The sequence below is a fragment of the Myotis lucifugus genome, unplaced genomic scaffold (assembly GCF_000147115.1).
Source record: "Myotis lucifugus unplaced genomic scaffold, Myoluc2.0 scaffold_131, whole genome shotgun sequence".
NCBI lineage: Eukaryota > Metazoa > Chordata > Mammalia > Chiroptera > Vespertilionidae > Myotis > Myotis lucifugus.
This window is the reverse complement of record NW_005871179.1, coordinates 583,983-605,352: the sequence shown is the minus strand read 5'-3', so window position 1 is coordinate 605,352 and position 21,370 is coordinate 583,983. Positions and strand designations below refer to the sequence as shown.

The following is a 21,370-nucleotide window of genomic DNA, read 5'->3' as shown; positions in this document are numbered from 1 at the left end:
AAGACTAATGGACAGCCCAGAGGTGCGTAGGTCCTCTAAGAAGTAGCTCTTTCACTGGGTCCTGGTCACCATGGTACAGATCTGAGGGGCATGAAGGAGTCATGCTGGTACTGACAGTCACTGCTTTCTGTACGTTTCTGTAATGCCACACTTTTCCCTCCTCCTTCTCTTCCTCAAGCCCTCCTTTCACAAAGGTATCAACCCAGGAAACTGCTAGGATAAAATGGCAAATATTTAATGAAGGAACTAAGTCTTCACCCAAGTATCCCATGAGTCAATGTTGTAAACCTTGCAGAATTAAGATTAGTGGCCAACCCAGGAAATAATACTGGGACAGGAAAGAGTTGTCCAGAGCCATGCAGTGGAAAGAACTGGAGTCTCTGTCCGCAATTTTAATGCATCGATTCTGAAGGAAGGGAAGACCCATCCACGTGAGCACCGATTCCAACTTTCAATGCCAGAACTTCTCAAAGCAGTCTCAAAGTAGGCACTGGCACCCCCCTGGTGTTAGCTTTCCAAGTATGTGAAGATGCTCTGCTTCGATCCTGAAGTGCTATCACCTGTTTTGAGGCGCTTAGGTGAAGGCGTTCTCATTACGGATGGGCCCTTTCTCCTCACCTGGAGAGCAGAGAGAGAGAGTCACGGCCAGCTCAAAACCCTCATGGCAGTGCTTACCTTCAACCAGCTCTTTAGCTAATTCAACTCAGAGTTAAATCATAAACGATTAACGACAGAAAAAAGAAACAAACAAACTTTCCAGAAATGCAAATCTGAAAACTGATTACCTATTGGGGGTAGCAATCCCCTTGTACCTTACCGAGGAGTGCAAGATTAACACCGCAGCATAAGCCTTTATGCCGGAAATACGTATTTTTTTAAATTAACAAATAAATAAATTCTGCTTTGCGAAGCCATCAAATCAGTTCTCAAATTCCCTACCTGAGGCTTGGATGATTCCTTTGCTGCCTCAGCCTTGACAGGAGAAAGTGTATGGAAGACAAAGTTTCTTGAATTTCGGGGAGCACTGGGGTTGAGGTCAGAGAGGGCAGCCAGTTTCTGAAGTACAGCTTTGGGCTGGTTTAGCAGTGAGCCTGTCTTTGGCTGAGGAAAGAAGAGTCATTTGGTATCAAAATCCAAGTGCCAAAGAATGAATGAGAAGTCACTGTCTCCCTGAGGACATATTCCTACCCCACTCGGTAGAAGAGAAATAGCAGGGTCCTTTGCCATGGAATTCTATTTCCTGCAGCCACCTCCCTCCCGCAATGAGAGTATTCCCCTAGCTTGACCTGGGCCTTTATAACACTGTAGATCATGACGTCAGGCTAACAATGTCCCCAACCAACCTGGTGGGCACTTCCCGGTCTGATGGCTTCAAAAGGATTTCTGAGTAAAGGTGTTGATTCTTGTATAACCACAGTGCGATTGGCTGAAAAGAAAAAAAGAGAGGCTTGTTCTGGGCAAAATTAGGGAGAATTACTTTTAAATCTAAACAAGCTAAGAGGCCTTTAACTAAAGCAATAAACTAAAGCCACAGGAACTCTGATTACTTTATAATAGTGACTTGAAACCATAGCAAGTGGCTACAAGAAGACAGTCAACCAAGCTGATCTTACTGACTAGTCACTAACAGTAATAAGAAAAAACAAGAATGGTAAAGTGTGGAGTATGTTTAAGAGCTTCAGCTCTGGAGTTAGATATATCTGGCTTCAAATTCCAGCTCAAACACTTAGGTATTTAATGCTGGGCAACTAAATAAAAAATCCAGAATTCATTCCTATGAACTATCTTAGAACATAAAGCAAAACCAGCTACCTACACTCATAAGTACAATATGCACAGCCCAACAGACAAAGATCCAAGAAAACTGTCTCTCCCCGCTTCTTTAAGACAATATGAGACACAGGCCCATGACTAGGCTACAACAGCCGCTGAAGGTTGGAGTCAGCTCCAGGGGACTAGACCCTGAGGAGGACCAGAAGCTCACCATTTTTCTGCAATGCTTTGGCTGTAACTTTCTTGGCCAGCATCATAAACTGACTGTCTTCTCCAATTTCTTCCTCTTCAGGTGCAATTTTCCCCTGCTCTGCCTTTAGATAAAAATCAGCATTAACAGAAATCCACAACTCCCCCAAATAATTGGCATAGCCTGGATTGTGAAGCTAAGATACCTGGGATATCATTTATTTTCCTTTTTTTGCAACCTTTTCTTACTTAAGACCCCCCAAAAAAGAGATTTTGGACCAACAAACATGAACAAATGCCCATGGTGAACCTCCTCTAAGCACAAAAGGAAATTCAAGGATTAAAAGGAACAGCAATATGCTGCCCAAGACTTTGAAACTATTGTGACAAGCTAGGTGACTAGGTCCTCTCCTCACACCCTAGGGTCAAAAGAGGTGAATTTCTTGCAAACTTCCTACCTGGTCCCGAAGCCACTGCTCTCGTTGAATTCGCTCCTTCCTCCATCTGGCTTCTGTCTCATCAAGCTGTTCCTCGATCTGTTCATCGTCAGAGTCTCTGTGGAACAAGTCCATCTGGGAGGCATCATCTAAAGCAAAGAGGTAAGGCTATCAGCACTCTGTAATTCCCATAGGAGAGGACACCTAGACAGACACAAATGAACTCTTAGCATTTACCATATACTGGCACAAACTCTTCCCATCCACTAATAGAAAATAATGGTTATAACCAGGTCCTCCACAACAGCCAGCTACGGTTTTGATTTCCATTGTCATCTTAATCTGAACAAACATGCACATTACACCATTTGCTTTCTAAAGACAACAACCAAGCCCAGCCAGCGTGGCTCAGTGGTTGAGCATCTATGAATCAGGAGGTGATGGCTTGATTCCCGGTCAGGGCACATGCCCAGGTTGTGGCTCAATCCCAGTGGGGGGAGTACAGGAGGCAGCCAATCAATGATTCTCTCTCGTCATTGATGTTTCTGTCTCTCTCTCTCCCTCACCCTTCCTCTCTAAAATCAATTAAAAAAAAAAAAAAAAGACAACCACCAAGATACCTATGTTTTTCCATCGAAATTTCCTCGTTCGTCCAGGACCATCACTGTGCAGATCCCCATCAGCAAGGTATCTCTCTTGGTATAAACGGAGCTGTCGCTTATCATCATCCAACATTGTTTTCCTACAACAGGAGAAGTAATGGTGTTCAAATCGAGCACCACTCTGGCTGACTATAGGGCTGCCTTACGACATATCCCATTACTCGGAAGGGCTTGTTGGGATACTGACATGTGTATTTTCTTGATTTGACTCTGTAGTTCCTCATCAGAAGGAAGTACTTCATCAATTACATCCTCTTCATATTCATCAATCTCTTCCCCATCATACTCGTCTTCACTTCCCACATCACTCCCTGACACCTCGGCCTCATCCTCCAGGTATCTCTTTAATCTCCTGGAAAATAATTTTGAAGAATAGAGAATGCAACAATGAATACACACACAGAATAAGGAAGCAATGAGAAAAGTAGAATATAGAGCCACCTCAAATAATATTACATTTAACTTTATAGTAATACATTTTGATAACACTTAAAAGTCTATCATTTCATAATACTGTGTGCCAGTAACTGTGCTTTACAGACACCGTTGCCTTATCTTAGGAGGTACTATTATTCCCTTCAATTTACAGTTGAAGGAACTGAGACTCAGAGAATAAACTACTTACCCAAGGTCACACAGCTAGGACATAGCAGAGCCTAGATTTAATCAGGTTGGTGACTTTAAAGCCAGAACTCTCAATCTCCTCTATATATTTGAGACATACCTGCTAAGAGGTTCAAACTATCTTGTTTTGTATTTAAGCTCACCAGGAGACACAATGGTACAGAAAGGAAATAGACTTGGATCTCTTACAATCCACCAAGACCCAAGTTATAGGCATGATTGAGGCTCAGAGTTACTGATGATCAAAACCACTGCTAGTTAGTTCTTCAGTTCCCACTGAGAACAAATCTGCTGCCACTCTGAGTTCAAAGTCCTGTTATTCATGCCCATGCCTGGCAGAAGTTTGATGGCTTTCTGAAAGCTGATTTTTATCAAAGACTTGTTTTTAAATTGATTTGAGAGAGAGAGAGGAGGAGCAGGAGAAAGAGATAGAAAGAGAGAGGGGGGCATCAATTTGTTGTTTCGTTTATTTATGCATTCATTGGTTTACTCTTGTATGTGCCCTGACCGGGAATTGAACCCGCAACCTTGGCATGGGGACAATGCTCTAACCAACTGAGCTACCTGGCCAGGGCCTTGTTTGTTTTTTTAAAGTTGAGTTTCTCTAAATCCTACCATTTCTGCAGAATTCTTTGAGGAGTTCAACTTTTAGCTGTCATTCTTTATAAGATTTCATTCGGATTCTGCAGTTAAATATGGTTTAAGATCCACTGCTTTAGAAAAATCTATAGATGATCCACAGCTGTATAAGATAGTTAATTCAACAGGTGATAAATTAGAACCCAAAACTGATTTTAATAGAATGGAATGATGGGCTAAAAACAATAATATAAATCTAATAGGAATCAATATGATCCTATATGTGAATCCCAAAAGTCATCCACATCCTATATAATAAAAGGCTAATATGCAAATCGACCGAGTAGCAGAACAATTGGTCGCTATGATGTGCACTGACCACCAGGGCACAGGAGCTGTCCTCTGGTGATCAGTGCACTCCCACAGGGGGAGCGCCGCTCAGCCAGAAGCCAGGCTCACAGCTGGCGAGCGAGCGCAGTGGCGGGAGCCTCTCTCGCCTCCGTGACAGCGCTAAGGATGTCTGACTGCCGCTTAGGCCCACTTTCCCGAGGGATCCTGGACTGCGAGAGAGCACAGGCCGGGCTGAGGGACCCCTCCCCCGACAACCCCTGTGCACAAATTTCATGCACCGGGCCTCTAGTAAAGTATAATACTCAATGCCTATTAAAATGTTCTTAATAAAACTTGTAACATCATGGGAAATTGCTTATGAATACACTAAGTGGGAAAGAAAGCAAAATTGTACATATAAAAAATTATACAGATCCCAACTATATAAAAATATATGCATAATAAAAGTTAATAGCCACCATCATCAAGATTCTGGATGGTGAACACAGATGACTTTTATTTTATCTTTCTATATTCTTTTAAATATTCTAAAATAAATGGCTTACTTTCATGATCATTACAACAACAAACTAAGAGGAAGAAAACCTGGAATGAGAGCAATTCATAGGGAAAAAGATCCAGGGAATCTAGTTGACTACTAGATCCTCAGAGTCTACTGTGACTCAGCTCTTATGACCTTTGGTTACATTCTAAAGAGTATGCTATGCATCCAGAACAAGGAATATGGTCAGACACACTTGAAGGTAAAGAGAATATCCAGTATGTGAGGAGTATGGAAACAATGTCATGTGGGAAACAGCTGAAGGACCTAGTATACTTCCTTAAGCACAGAAATCACTTAAGGAAGACATGACCATCTTTGAATACTCAAGAGATAACATGTGAATGGATTTTATGCTAACCACAAAAAACAGAACCAGCAAATTTAGATAAAAAGGTGGCAAGCTACAACTCAACCGTCAGAACTTTCTAGCAACTGAAGGAATTAATATAACACCTACATTTGCCTTTTCAACTTCTCAGATTGCCTCAGGAGCTCTTCTTCATCATCATCCTCATGGTCGTCCAAGGCCTCATGTTCATTACCAGAGTCACTGTGTTCATCCTGCAAAATCATATGGGATCACACCCAAGGCCAGGCAGAGTAAAATGTGTCCTCAACTAAAATAGGATTTACAAACTTCTGCCCAAACTTCTTCTTCTACGAAATTGCTCCTGACAGATGCCAAACTAGAATTTTCAAGAACTCAGACTAGGAAAGAAACCCATATAGCAGCACTAGACGAAGTTCAGTTATGATTACTTTGCTCCCTTCAAACTCACCGCATCACTATCGAACTCATTATCATTTGGGACAAGCCGAAAGTCTCCAAATTCCTCCTCTTCACCTTCTTCTTCTCTAAAATGCAAATCCACAAATCAATAAGTAAGTTGTTGAAAGCAAACTAGAAGAATTTAAGAATTAAAAATATTTTAAGACAAAATATCTTCAAGAAACTGGATACAAGAAATTTTGCCTTTAATTTTTAAAAAATTGTGATATAACACATAACAAATTTACCACCTTAACCATTTTTTTCAACATTTTTTATGTTTTTATTTAAATTGATTTGAGAGAGCCGAAGCCGGTTTGGCTCAGTGGATAGAGCGTCAGCCTGCGGACTGAAGGGTCCCAGGTTCGATTCCGGTCAAGGGCATGTACTTGGGTTGCGGGCACGTCCCCAGTGGGAGATGTGCGGGAGGCAGCTGGTCGGTGTTTCTCTCTCATCGATGTTTCTAGCTCTCTGTCTCTCTCCCTTCCTCTCTGTGAAAAATCAATAAAATATATTTAAAAAAAAAAAATTGATTTGAGAGAGGAAGGGAGAGGGAAAAAGAGATAGAAACATCAATGATGAGAGAAAATCATCAATCGGATGTCTCCTGGGGACTGAGCCTGCAACCCAGGCATGTGCCCTGATCAGGAATTGAACAAATACCTCTGAGCCACACCAGCCGGGCCCATTTTTAAGTGTACAGTTCACTAGTGTTAAGTGCATTCACAATGTTGTGAATTAACTTTCAGAACCCTTTTCATCTTGCAAAACTAAAACTCTATACCAGGGGTCCTCAAACTTTTTAAACAGGGGGCCAGTTCACTGTTCCTCAGACCGTCGGAGGGCCAGACTATAGTTTAAAAAAAAACTATGAACAAATTCCTATGCACACTGCACGTATCTTATTTTGAAGTAAAAAAACAAAACGGGAACAAATACAATATTCGTATTTGCATGTGGCCCGCGGGCCGTAGTTTGAGGACCCCTGCTATACCCTTTAAACAACTCCTCATTCTTCCCTCCTCCCAGTCCCTGGCAACCATCTTCTACTTTCTGTCTCAATGAATTTGACTATTCTAAGTGCCTCAAATAAGTGGAATCACATAGTATTTGTATTTTTGTGATTGGCTTATTTCACTTAGCATAACATCCTCACAGTTCATCCATGATATAGCATTAATCAGAATTTCTTTCTTTTTTAAGGCTGAATAATATTCCATTGTATATGTATATAACATACACACAACACATTTTGTATCCATTTGGGTTATTTCACCTTTTGACTAATGCTGCTATAAACATGGGGGTACAAATATCTGAGTCCCTGTTTTCACTTCTTTTGTATATTAACCCAAAAGTGGAAATGCTGAATCATATTCTATTTTGAATATTTTTTTAGGAACTGCCATTCTGTTTCCCATAGCAGCTTATGTTTACATTCCTACCAACAGAGCACAAGGATTCCAATTTCTCCATATCCCCACCAATAGTTGTTATTTTCTGGACAGTTTTTTTTTGTGTGTGTGTGTTGTTGTTGTTTTTGTGTGTTTTTTTAATAGTAGCCATTTTAATGGGTGTGAGGTAGTATCTTATCGTGATTTTGACTTGCATTTCCCTAATTATTAGTGATTTTGAGCACTTTCATGTGCTTATTTTTGCCCCCCCCCTTTTGTTTTTGCTCTATTCTCCACCAACTAAATAAAAGCATTATAGTTTCCTTAGATACAAATATGAGACTCAGACCCACTGTAATGCTCTCAAACAAGTTAAGAAGCCCTCGTGATGGCCGGTTGTTGCTAAATCCAGAGAACATGACCCCAGAATTTTATCAGAAGACCAGGCCTTCCCAAGTTCTCACCAATCACTGAGACTCACCTGTCTGTTGGGAAAGAGCCTGAACAAAGAGCAAGTGCTTCTTCCATCGGATCATCCATGCTGCTCTCCTTCTCCTGTTTATTTAACTCTGATGGAGCCAGAGCAGAGTCATCTACATCACAACAAAGAAAAAGATCTGTCACCAAGGAATGACAGCTTTATCCTCCTTTCCCAGCCATCTGAGACATGCCAGCTCAATACAGTTCTAAAGTACGCTTGCCAAAAAGACCTCACCAGCTATTCATTCATTCAACAAATCCTTATTTAGTGATTACCATGTGCCAGGCACCAGGGATACAATAGTGAACAAAACAAAGATCCCAACTTCCACAGAGCTTACATTTTAGCAGGAGTTTCAGGGAGAAGAGAAGGTGTGCAGGTAGGAACAACAAATTAACATTTATATTAAATGTACCTCACACCAGACACTTTTCTAAGCTTTGCACAAATATTAAGAGCAATCTTAAGTCGACACTTTACCGCCCTAAGGAAAGGGCTCTGGTGAATGTCAGGGGGCTAAGCTGTGAATTCAACCTACATACAAGACTCCATCGCACTCTGTTTTCTGCAAACCTTTCACCCAAGAGTAAGGGGCTGCTTTTCAAGGATACTGGCTTAAGGTAGTCGGCTGTGGCAAGCCTGATGCACTTGTTGGATATTTACCCTGGGAGGCGAATTTTCCTGAACAAAGATTCAGAAGTTCCTCCATGTTCTCTTTCTTGTCACTCTTCCCGGGCAGAGCCTTCTCCGCCTGAGAAGTGAATTTTCCAGTGCACAAATCCAGCAGCTCATCCATGTTAGCGTCCATGGCATTCTCATCCATATTGGCCAATGGCAATCGAGGTTTCAAAGCTTGGTACTGATTCCTGTGGTTTCTAACATTTAAGAACCTACAAGCACAATGAAGAGTGTAAGAAATGCTCTAGGGGGAAAAACAAAGTAGTGGGAGAAAAACTCAACTCATTTCCATTACCAAAGTTAGAAGCTGAATCCCAAACCAGAAGACAAAAGATTCAACCTTCAGCCTTGTGATAATCTAAAGAGGGGCAAGTTTTACAAAAGAATAAATGCTATTCAGAAGGTAAAGGGTAAAGGGATAATTTTGGCTTCAGATGATGTTAAAGTAGGGCTTGGTGCTATGGCCATGTAATGCGCCACAGGCCTGTCAATTTTCAATCCCACCCAACAATCATAACATAGTAGGATGGATACATGGAACTCTGATGCCTTTACAAGAGCTATGCATTTTGCCTTAACCGGTTTGGCTCAGTGGATAGAGCGTCGGCCTGCAGACTGAAGGGTCCCAGGTTCGATTCCGGTCAAGGGCATGTACCTCGGTTGCGGGCACATCCCCGGTGGGAAGTGTGCAGGAGGCAGCTGATCGATATTTCTCTCTCATCGATGTTTCTAACTCTCTATTCCTCTCCCTTCCTCTCTGTAAAAAATCAATAAAAATATATTAAAAATAATTTATATTAAAAAAAATCTTGCCCTTGGGTAGCTTTCTTAAAAAAAAAAAAAAAACAACACAAAAAAACAAGAGCTATGCATTTCAAATGAGGCAGAGATTGAAGGATGCCAGCAAGGGCTATTTACATTTCACATTCTGGAGAGACTTTGTTCAAGCTTGCAGAATGTAATACTAATGGTCTGTACATCTTCTCTTTCTCAGATGAGAAAGCACAGATGGAGTGACAGAAGCTCACTTTATTTTTAAACAAATTTAAGCAGTGCCCAGCACCTTCCCACCCACAAAAACATAAAACTACCAACCCATCTGCATCCAACAGTTGGCTCTGCGTGTCATCTTCTAAAGAGAACTGGAAATCTCCTGCTCCTAGGAAAAGTGTCTTAGGCTCTGGGGAGGCGTTATATAGATCCTGGGAATCCTCTATGGGAAGTGAAGGCTCAGACAGCTTTTCTGAACTCTGGCACCAAAATAAAACCAAACAAAAACATAACATTTTACAAATATCATTCACTGTCATGACAACAACAGAAGTTGCTATTTGCAATATTTAATTCGCTCTCAGGCAACTGCAATTGAGGAGGACAATGAATAGCCAAGAGAAGCATAAAGAAAAATATCTCCAAGAAAGTAAGAACACTGGATGAAGCTTGTTTTTAATACACAGGGTGGATTTTTAAACTGAACATACATAATGGGGTAGGAGTTGGTTGGCTGGGACACATTTTACTTAGCATCGTGGGAAGCAAAAGGGGGAGGAGATCGGAAAACCATTACCATCTTACCTTAGAAGCTGAGCTGACCAAACTGGCTCGAAACAGCCCCGGGGAAGGCGATCTAAATCCTGCTGCTAAAGGGGTAAAACTAGTCCCAAGGCCTGTTTGTCTGTTGCAAGGCTGATAGGATGGAATTGTGGAGCCAATCAACTCAAAGCTGCTATTGTGGCTGCTCTCCTTTGTTAGCAAAGAGCATGAATCCTCTTCATCTAAAGAAAGAGAAGTCACTTTTAGGTGTGTGATTCCAGAAATAAAGTGGGTTTGTTTAGGAAAAAGAATTGAGGATGAAACTGTCAGGTAACATTCACAGGCAAGTTTCTCAAATAATATATTCCAAATCATTAAGTTAATCAAGGCTTATCACTCTGAGCTAAGTAACACCTGAAAGATCCATCTGTTACCCTACCTAATGCCTATGATCACTCTCTCCATTATCCAATCACTTACACGTCTCCCTCTGATCTACATGGAAATGTTTCATGGTTCACACAATCCATACACTTACTACAGACCTATTAGATGCCCATGGTCAACTATAAAGAAACTGCATATAAGTTTTAAAAAACCAGACCAAAAAAAAATATTCTAATTCATAAACTGCTTTCATTGCCACATGTAAGAAGGGGAAAATGCCACTAGGGCTCAAAAAATGGAACCTTATGGAATCATAGTCCTTAAGTATCAAAACTGAACGATCAAACAGAAGTCAAATTCTGTGAAAGAGTCACTACTTACCCAGTTTGTTAGGCCTTTTGCTTGAGTTTTCATCTGTTTCTGATTTTTCTTCACTAGGAAAGTAACTACAAAACAAGAAAGTAAACTGTTTGAGTATCTGTTTCTGCTTCTCACTAGAGGGGCAAATCCAAGGGAATCTTATCTTTCCTTAGAGAGAATTACTTACTCCATCTTGGAAGAGTTGTCTTTAAATAGGAGAACGGTAGAATCTGATGAGAGAGGCTTAAGAACAGACGGAAGGCCAACTGACTTGCCAATTTCACTACTGTCATCATTGTTTTCTTTGTCCATTTCTTTCTCATCTTTGGTTTCTACTTCTTCATTACCGAGAAGGAATTCTGCCGTCTTTAACAATCACACCACCCCAAAACAAAATAATACATGTCAAAAAAATGTTTAGAGCAAACACACTGTTGGCCTGAAATATGACTGCTTGGTCACCTCTTACATCTGAAAAGGTAAACCTGAAAGAAATCTGGTCCCACCAGTATCAAGAATATAATTCTCCCTTACACTTTTAGAGTTCTTTCATACTTATTATTTTACCTTTTACCCTCCCAAAATTACTTTAAAATTGTGAAAGAAAACTGGAATTAATATTTAATTGAGGCAATGAGAGGTTAAATGATTAGCCTGAGATTGTAGGACAACTACTGACCTCAAACCAGTCACAGACTGTGACCTGCTACCTAGTTCAGCCTTTGCTTTCTTCTTTCTCTCCCCAGGCTAACTGTTAACCAACTCTTTCAAGTGACTCCAGTGTTCAAACAAGGAAGCCTTTCATATTTCTAATACAAAAAAATCGTGTCATCACCTATGTTCCCTCAGCAGAAAACCATGGAACAAGGGTAAGAGACCCTTCTACAAATACCCTCCTCAACCAAGAATGCAATTATTACAGGAAGGTCTCGGCCTGCCTGAGAACTGATTCCAGGCTTCAACTTGGCCAAGGTTAAAACTGCTTTTTATTCTGAACAAAGAAATCTAAATAAACAACAAAGACAAAAGTCCTTATTCACTCAAAGCCATTTCATACTAGCATTGTGTTACATAATATAAACTAACACAAACCATGGCTCTGTGAACTGTAGGTATTCAATGGTGCTAACTAAACTGAATGCACGAAGAATGAGGTACACATGAGCTAGCTGCATTCGTGTCTGCCCCTAAAATCTCTTATACAATTGAACATGCTTATTATACTCATTCAAATCGGACTCTTATCTTTTCCTTATTCATCATGACCAAGTAACAAAATTACATAATTGCCAGAAACCTCGTGACTGCCTTCTTCCTCCTCTTCCTCCAACTTTTCCTCTTCCTCCCCTTCTCCATCTTCCTCAGACTCATCCGTCATTTCTTCCTCCTCCTCCTCCTCCTCTTCTTCAAATCCATCTTCATTATCTAATTTAAACAATGCCTGGCGCTTTTGGCGCTCCTCTAACCTTCGGAGTTTCATTGCTTCTTGCAGTTTAGCTTTCAGCACCTGAAGCTTTTCACCTGAACAGAAATATGAAGGCATGCGTTAGACATAATGACTGACTCCACACTACAATAATGGAAGTGTGCGTTTTAGGCAACTCCCCAAGTGTTCTCGTCACATCCCAAAAGGGCAGAGATCTTAGTACGGTAGGCTTTTGTTACTTTAACAAATGGGGATTATTATGAAGTCAAGTGTAAAAGAGAACTTCCAGAGTTATGTTCTACACCCTGGGATAATATACTATGCAAAGATTATAAACTTATTATTAAAAAGGCAAAAAAAGGGAAGAGGAGTGGGATTTAAATAGTCTCTGGCTCGGAAGCCATGAAAGAAAACATTGATAAATTGATCTATTTTGAAGAAAAAGAGAACAATTCAAGAGTAAAATGGGCATAGGATATGGACTGGGAGTTCACAGAAAATGAATATATTGTTAATAAATAAGTTAAAAGTAATGTTTAACCTCACTTCTAATTGAAGAGCTACAAATCAAAATAAAGAGGTACCATTTTTTATATATTTAGCAAAACTTAGGTTTGATAATATGAATTAACAGGAGGAAACAGAAACTTTTATATTATTCAGAGTACAAATTGGGACAACTATTTTGAAAAACAATGAAATGATATACATCAAAATTTGTTTTCACTGTAAGAAATTTTGCATCCAAATATATCAACATATATCTCATACTAGGAAGTACATTATATGAAATACCAAAAACTGGAACAAACAATATGTCCATTAATAAGAGTATGGTTAAACAAATCATCTTATACTCATACAATGAAATTTTATGCAGCTGTTAAAAAAAACCCCTCAAAAGCAACAAAATATGTATCTGAACTCTGGGGTTAGGGGGTCTGGCTTAGGCTGCTGGTTCTAGCACTTGAGAAGGTTGTGTAAATGCTTTGTATATCATTTCCTCATATATAAAATAAGGATACTAATGCTATTTTCTGTAAAGCACCTAGAGCAATGCCTGGCACAGAATATTCAGTTTCTGTCAATCTCTGTCTCTCTGTCTCTGTCTCTGTCTCTGTCTCTCTCTCTCTCTCTCTCTCTCTCACACACACACACACACACACACACACACACAACAATGGTATATACATATGAATTTTCCTAGAACAAACAAAAAATTGTTAACAGTTGCCTTTGGGAAGACTAATTTTTCATTTATACCTTTTCCTCGGTGTTTTAAATTTTTTCTTTTTATTTTTTATTTTTTATTGATGTTTTACAGAGAGGAAGGGAGAGGGATAGAGAGTTAGAAACATCGATGAGAGAGAAACATCAATCAGTTGCCTCCTGCACACTCCCTACTGGGGATGTACCCGCAGCCAAGGTACATGCCCTTGACCAGAATCGAACCTGGGACCTTTCAGTCCGCAGGCCGACGTTCTATCCACTGAGCCAAACTAGTTAGGGCTAAATTTTTTCTATTACTCATATTTTCAAAGTGGGAGTGGGAACAACAGACCTGTCCCTAACACACTGAAAACAAAAAAGCGGATTACAAAGCAGAATGAATGGTGTTATCACATTGTTTTTTTAAAACAAACATGTAAAGAGAGTTTAAAAGGATAGATACACAGGGGACTGTAGAAGTTTTGTGTATTATTTTCATGCATTTTCTACAATAGATAATTTAGTTTTTTAAAATAAGACAAAGGCTATTTTAAGGAATAAAGTCATCTTACCCACCCCACACCTCTAGGCAATGCTACACATGAATCATGCTAGAGGTACTGCTGTCCACTCTCCAAAGTCTCCAAGAAAAAAGATTCTATAACTTTTTTTAATTTATTGATTTTAATAAATCAGACAGAGACAGAGAGACAGAAAGAGAAATATCGATTTGTTGTTTGACTGATTCTTGTATGTGCCCTAACCGGGGATCGGACCCACAACCTTGGAGTATGGGAATGAACCAACAGAGCTACTCGGCCAGGGCCTGTAACTTTTCACTATCGTTTCTTCAGTGGCATAAAGACTGGTCAGAGTACAAAGCACAAAGAAAAAAAAAAGTAGTCAACGCAAATACCTGGTTTTGTGTGGCTTACTCCATCCAGCTTCTCAGCTGCCAACGTCACAGGTACCACATCGGCCTTTAGCTCTTCCTTACCGTCAGTGCCCACCTCTTTCACGACGATGTTCACATTTACCTTCTGAGCAGCCCTGGGCGTGGCTGCTGGATTAGCATGCTTCCAGAAACGCTGCTTCAAGGCTTCCAGTTCTAAACCCAAGTGCCAACCAGTATGTCAGTTTGCCATGCTCAATCTCTTTCCTTTATGATTCCAGTTAGGAATTATAAGCTAAGTTTTTTAAGAAACTTAGCGTTGTAAGAAAAAAACACACGCAGAACACCAAACACTCCTTTGCTACTAACACCTCTGTGAATTCATATAACTTAACCCAAACTAATGAACTGCTGCAATTCTTCAACATACTTAAAAATCACTTAGGGTAGAAATTTGCAAATGAAGTTTCTAAATATGTGCAATTCTTTTTTTTTAAAGTACAAACTGATCGGAAAAATGCCATCATTCTTGATTATTTAAGGGCTCCTTTTAAAAAATTCCCTATTTGGAACATTTCACTATTTATTGAAAATCTTACTAAATATGGGCAAGGTCAATTAAAAAACAGAAAAAAGAAAATGACAATCCAGTCAGTGATGTAACTCAGCAGCAGGACTGAAAAAGTTTTTTGGTGAAACTGTTATGCTAGCTTAGTCAGTACAATCAGAAAGGAAATTCTCCTTAAGGCTGCCCCTAAACCACACCCAACTTGTATACAAGACAATTAATAAAGAATCTACACACTAGATACTCAAAATTAAGTTTCTTCCCTTTCCTGTCTCTCAGTCCAGGACTGCTTAGGTAACTTCTGGTTCCATACAACAAAATGTAGCAGTGTCTAGTATACTAAGTACTCAAAAAATGTTGTTTTCGCCCTGGCCAGTTTTCTCATTGGTTAGAGCGTCAGCATGAGAACTGAAGGGTCTCAGGTTCGATTCCCAGACAAGGGCAAGTACCTCAATTGCTGGTTCCATAGCTCCAGTAGGGGCGCGTGCAGGAGGCAACCAATCAATGTATCTCTCACATAGATGTTTCTCTCTCCCTCTCCACTCTCCCTCCCTTCCACTCTCTCTAGAAATCAATGGAAAAAATAACCTCCAGTGAAGATTAAAAAATACCAAAAATGTTTGTTCTCTCTTAGTCTAGAACTGTTTAGATAATTTCTAGTCCAACAGAACAAAACTTTCACCGTGACATCCTGGTTCATAGGTTGACCCTCAACCACTGAACCACACCGGCTAGGCTGTTACACAACTCTTCCCCCTCCACCTTCTGTTCTGGTCAAACTGACTTACACGAACCTCCCGATATGTACCATTCTTTCTGTTTCTTCCAAAAATGTCCTCTCCACTTCCACAAAGCCCATTTATTCAATTAACAAAGACTCATTGAGCATATTTTACACATCAAATACTGTGGATAACATAGTACCTGCCAACCATTAGCTGTTTAGTGAATCCTGATGTATTAATTTCACTAATAATACTAGTAAAAGTAGCAGCCACTATTTGAGTGCTTCTTTATGCTATCTAATTGTATTCATAATTTTAACAAATCCTCCCGGTAGACTTGTGAAACAGAGTGCTATTTTTTCAATTTTTGTTTTTAAAAGATGGCTTAGAGAGGCCAAAGAGCATACTCAAGGTTAAAGATGCAAACTCTGGTCTTGCTATAAAGCCTAAGCTCTTAATCAGAGGTCCTCAAACTGCGGCCCGCCGAAAACATTTATCCAGCCCGCCGGGTGTTTTTGCCGCCGCTGTGTGCATAGGAATTTGTTCATAGTTTTTTTTTAAACTATAGTCCGGCCCTCCAACGGTCTGAGGGACAGTGAACTGGCCCCCTGTTTAAAAAGTTTGAGGACCCCTGCTCTTAATTGTCATGCTATACTGCTTTAATGCAGAGGCAACACCCAATTCTATCTGAGTCAGGAAGTTTACCTAAAGTGGGAATAATATCTGAGTTCTATTTGAAAGATCATTCATTCATTCAATAAATATGAATGCCTACTATGTGTCATCCACTGTGGAAGCACTGAGTATAGGGTAGGGAACAAGCCAGAAGACGCTACTCAAAGTAGGGGAAGGCAGTGAACAAGAAATTACATCCACCTATTCTTCAAGCCTTTCTTTAACCACCTATTGGAAAAAACTTATTCTCCTCTGAATTCCAAAAGCACTTTATTTTTAATTTATTATTATATGCTTTTATTGATTTTTAGAGAGAGAAGAAAACACTGATGTGAGAGAGAGCTGGCTTCCTGTATACACAACTGGGGATCAAACCTAGGTAGGTATGTGCCCTGAGAAATGAGCTCGAAACCTTGGCTGGATGACGCTCCAACCAACTGAGTTACCCAGCCAGGGCCCAAAGCACTTTAATCTAAAAGTTTCTTTCAGCAAAGAAAGAAATTTTAACCTTTTTTCCCTTTTCTCCACATTATTTAATTTTTTTTCATAATCAGTGAACACGTTTTAAAAGATGTCACCACTTTCTCTTCTGCATACTTATCTTCCCTACTACAGTGTAAGTAGCTTAAGTGTAGAATAAATGTCAGATTTCCCTTGGTATGCCCTATAGCATCTTACATGTAGTGGATAGTTTAATATTTGCTGAATAGAGTAAAAAAAAAAATAAGAAGAAATTCAGTTTTGCAATTTCCTGAACCAAAATATTTTTCTTTGTGAAAAACTGAATAGTAATGCTTTTATGAATGTCATATCAGAACACAATAGCAATGTACCTCTTTTATATATTAAGCTATGAACAGGCTTCAATTTTAAACAAGGTTTAGAATATTCTGATACACTGCCAAATTTATCTAAATGGGATTCTACCCTATCTGGTACACGCATACCTCAGAGATATTGCGGGTTCAGTTCCAGACCACCACAATAAAGCAAGCATTACAATAAAGCAAGTTATAATCATTTTGCTGGTGGAGGGACCTGCCTTCAATTTGTAAAAAAAAATGCAACATCTGTGAAGTGCAATAGGTGAAGCACAATAAAACAGGATGCCTGTACATCTGTAGAATAAAATCATGTGTGGTTGTTGGCTTCTCCTGGGTTCCCTGTCCTCCAAAGTGGCATGCAATTGAACGCTGCCCGAATAAATCACTCTGGGAGACCCCCCCACAATTCAAAGGATTACCTCTGTTGGGTTCAGGTTCTTCAAGTACCACAAAGGAATCTTCATCAGCACCCAGCCGAGGTTTAACGAAAACATCTACTCCCAGTTGCTTAAGTCTATCCAGTGTGAACCTCCTCACTTTCTCAGGCGGCACGACTGCCGCTGATTTGGTTTGCTGCCTGGGCTGTTCCACCTTCTCATCTGCTTCTTCTGCTTTTTGCAGGCCTTCTCCCTCCAGGGCATCAGGTTCAGGGGCCACATGCCCTGCAGTCTCAGACCCGTCATTGACCTTGTTCCCAAGGAGGCTGGATTCCTGCTGTGCCACTGAGCTGTCCCCAGAAGAAGGTCTAGCATCCCTCTGCTCCTGTTTCTCCTGAATTTCTGGCTCTTCACTTACCATCGGATCTTTACTGCAAGACTCATCTGATCCAGTGGTCATCTGGAGTTCCTTGGAAACTGCAGGGAGTGCATTAGCTTCCATTTCATATCCTGCACCTGCTGTTGGCTCAGGATCTTTGCTATGATGGTCACTGCTCATCTCAGTTGTGTTGGCAGTGTCTGCGATTTCTTTGTGATGGCTTGACTGATACTTAGATGACCTAGCGAAGGGGAAATAAGCTGGAGTTGAAAGTTATCCTAAATGTGAAACATTCTCATCATTTAGCACAGAATGAACCAGTTAAATTGGTACGGAGGGTATAAGGAATCTGAACTATTTATGAAAAATTATAATCACAGGAAAGAGGGTTCTTACTTTAGTAGGGCCATGGCATTTCCCTGCCAAGTGGGCCGGGGTTTACGTTTGTAGAAATCATGAATGGTTTTATTCTCAGGCATATGATACGGAAGATTAAGTGCAGACTCTACAAAATGGAACAAAACAAGCAAATCTATATACTGTATATTCTGAAATGTCGCTTTATATTCAGTTAACTAAACAGTAAGCCAAAGCCATCACCAGAAATAGAAAACAATCCTGGCTTTAATAAAGACAGGATCTAAGTACAAAAGAAATCCCTGAAGACTAGTGGTATTTTAAAAAATTCTTTTTTTTTTTTAATTGTTGACAGTATTACAGATGTCCCCCAACAACCCCTTCCTTAGCTTCCCTCTTCCTAGCCCCTGCCCCACCCCAGGCCTTCACCACACTATTGTCTGTGTCCATTGGTTATGCATATATGCATGTAAGTTCTTTGGTTAACCTCTTCCCATCTCCCCTCTACCACCCTCTCCTGCCCACCGAGATAGACCAGTGGCTTTTAACCTAGTTGTGAAATCAAACTGGTCCAGGAAGTTCTTAAAAAATACAGATTCTTGGACCCCATTTCAAGCCTATTGAGTCAGACTTTCTGTGGAGGCTAAGAATTTACATATTTGTAAAGTTCCCAAAGGGATCCTGATGCAGCTGGTCCATAGAAAACCACGAAAAACAAAAAACCTCCCGGGAGCATTTAAGATCTTCCTTTCCAGCATGTCATCAATTTGGCTCAAATGAACTGAAATAAACTCATAAAACTTCTAAAAAAAGAACAAAAACAAAAAAGACTTTCCTCCTTACCTCGACTATAGTTCTGAAAATTTTCTGTTTGTAGTAATGTCCCAGGGGCTTCAGAACAATAGCCATCCACCAAGATCCATTCTAAACTTGATATTACAACCCAATTCATATTAGGAGGAGTGTTAAACAAGCAAAAATCCCCATCTAAATTGAGCTTACAAAGAAATATTGTGATTTGCCTCAAAGTTGACTGTACTGATTTGGATTACCTCGAATAAGGCGCTGAGTCTCACTGTGTAGTTTTTTTAATGCTTCCTTACTTAACTTGGCTGCCTTCCTTTCCTTAAAGAAAACAAAAAGTGAGAGTACATTAATGCTACACATAGACATTCAGAAAGAGTTCGCTCTTTTCAAGAAAAGAGGACGGAGAGGTAATAGTAAGCACAAATAAGCTCAATACAATATTAACCAAGGAGTTCATTCATTTGCAAAAGTCACAAAGAATTCAATTCAATCCATATTTGTGTCCCTCCTATGTACAAAGCATTATCTTGGGTACCATGAAAATATGATAAACATGATAAAATATTATCCCTGAGAAATTCACAATCTCCTGGGGAAAGAGACCACATGACAACTATATAGTACGGGGCTCCACCTCACCTTCCTCATGGTGCCTTTTGATAACTCACTTTCTTCTTCATATGAAGAAATGCCACTCTCCAAAGATAGTTGCTTTTTCTAAAAGAGATGACAAGTTGAATAATATGGACAAAAATGAAAATGAAATAAGCTTACTCAAAGATTGCTTTTGTGCTCCAACATTACATCATGCTATATTAGTAATATGTCAATAATTATCAAATAGAAAATTTTAAACATAGCACACTATAATGCCTAGAAAACAAATTAGATGTCTCAAATGGAGTTTGGGCTTTCATTTCTTATACCTCTGTGTTACACCTTTCCCTAAGGAGAGACAACGACTTCCAGGCACCGAGAGATAACCTTAGGAAAAACAATTATGCTCCCAATCACTCAGGATAACAATGCTTTTGACTGGTACGTCTCTTTTATACCCTTCCTGAAACCCTATTGGTTCATTTCTTAGAGGCCACACAGTTATGAAATTTACATCTCTGCCCCCTTATCTCTCTGCCTCTTACACAACATAAAGTATCTTATTCGCCCTCCCCTCAACATTTCTATGAGGGCAATCAAAAATACTAGTTTCCCAACAAGTTAGCATGTCTATCACTTTAAAAAAATTAAGGTTCCAAAAGTAAGTCAGAAAATAACGCACAACGTAGAAGCAAGAGGGTAGCTCTTACTGCAATAATCTTTTACTTGCCTTGTGTTTTTTTACTTTATTTTTCACAGCTGCCCTTATGGATTCTAGCGATTCTTCATCTTCCAATGAAGAGTTATTTTCCTCCTCCAACCCAGTTTCAAAAAGATCTTCATCCACAAGAAGACAGCCACTACCAGTAAATGGCTGTTTCACATCGTCTTCCTGGATAATGCATAAAGAAAAAGCAAAACCCAATCATTTCAAAATCTAATTTCACAACACAAGGCAATCTGGATCAAGCCAGAAAAAGCCCATGTTTCACCAACAGACAAATACATGGCGTTCTAGAACATCCTCACTGGTTCCTAACACATAGTCATCCCTTGAAGTCCAGGCTGTGATTTTATGCAAACTGTCCAAAACTAACTTACAAAACAGTAAATATTTTTGAAAAGTCAATTAAAAACTTATTAAGCAACTAGTCTATAAAACTTGAGGATGGTGTTTTCTAGTTAGCAAGCAAGATTTCTGACAAACGCATGAAAAATACTTTTTTGAAATTAACTTTCAGCCCTAACTGGTTTGGCTCAGTAGATAGAGCATCGGCCTGCGGACTGAAGGGTCCCAGGTTCGATTCTGGTCAAGGGCATGTACCTTGGTTGCGGGCACATCCCCAGTAGGGGGCGTGCAGGATGCAGCTGATCGATGTTTCTCTCTGATCGATATTTCTAACTCTCTATCCCTCTCCCTTCCTCTCTGTAAAAAATCAATAAAATGTATTTTTTTTAAAAAAGAAATTAACTTTCAGAGATCAGAAATCCATATATTTGGAAGTGTCCTTCATGCATATGAAATGGAAAATGACACCAAGTTTTAAATCACATACCTCATTATTCACAATGCAAAAACAATCAACTCAAAGCTGTATTCTAAATGCAGAAAAACCTCAAGAACTAAAAACAACCCTTTCCAAAATGTTAATCTGCATTAGGAATAGCAAATTGTTCTTTAAAAGGTACCTAAATTGCCTGGCTGGTGTGCTCAGGGGGTCACGGTTTGATTCCCAGTCAGGGTACATACTGGGGTTGCAGGCTAGATCCTCG

The 21,370-nt window shown here is 39.8% G+C and overlaps 1 protein-coding gene across 1 annotated transcript in view; it reads right to left on the bottom strand.

The window, feature by feature from the left end:
• Window positions 1-211: 211 nt before the first annotated feature.
• Window positions 212-21,370, bottom strand: part of CLSPN (claspin) — a 27,266-nt gene continuing 6,107 nt past the window's right edge. Inside the window, exons 4-25 of the mRNA XM_006094167.3 lie at window positions 20,328-20,489; window positions 19,640-19,717; window positions 19,246-19,318; window positions 18,233-18,341; window positions 17,500-18,077; window positions 14,313-14,504; window positions 12,059-12,282; window positions 10,949-11,127; window positions 10,783-10,847; window positions 10,057-10,256; window positions 9,577-9,731; window positions 8,467-8,693; window positions 7,804-7,915; window positions 5,939-6,014; window positions 5,617-5,720; window positions 3,249-3,413; window positions 3,020-3,141; window positions 2,421-2,548; window positions 1,985-2,087; window positions 1,344-1,426; window positions 940-1,101; window positions 212-618 (exon numbers count right to left, since the gene is read on the bottom strand). Coding sequence (XP_006094229.1) covers window positions 508-618; window positions 940-1,101; window positions 1,344-1,426; window positions 1,985-2,087; window positions 2,421-2,548; window positions 3,020-3,141; window positions 3,249-3,413; window positions 5,617-5,720; window positions 5,939-6,014; window positions 7,804-7,915; window positions 8,467-8,693; window positions 9,577-9,731; window positions 10,057-10,256; window positions 10,783-10,847; window positions 10,949-11,127; window positions 12,059-12,282; window positions 14,313-14,504; window positions 17,500-18,077; window positions 18,233-18,341; window positions 19,246-19,318; window positions 19,640-19,717; window positions 20,328-20,489 — 3,408 coding nt within the window. The 3' untranslated portion in view covers window positions 212-507. The remainder of the gene's footprint in view (window positions 619-939; window positions 1,102-1,343; window positions 1,427-1,984; window positions 2,088-2,420; window positions 2,549-3,019; window positions 3,142-3,248; window positions 3,414-5,616; window positions 5,721-5,938; window positions 6,015-7,803; window positions 7,916-8,466; window positions 8,694-9,576; window positions 9,732-10,056; window positions 10,257-10,782; window positions 10,848-10,948; window positions 11,128-12,058; window positions 12,283-14,312; window positions 14,505-17,499; window positions 18,078-18,232; window positions 18,342-19,245; window positions 19,319-19,639; window positions 19,718-20,327; window positions 20,490-21,370) is intronic.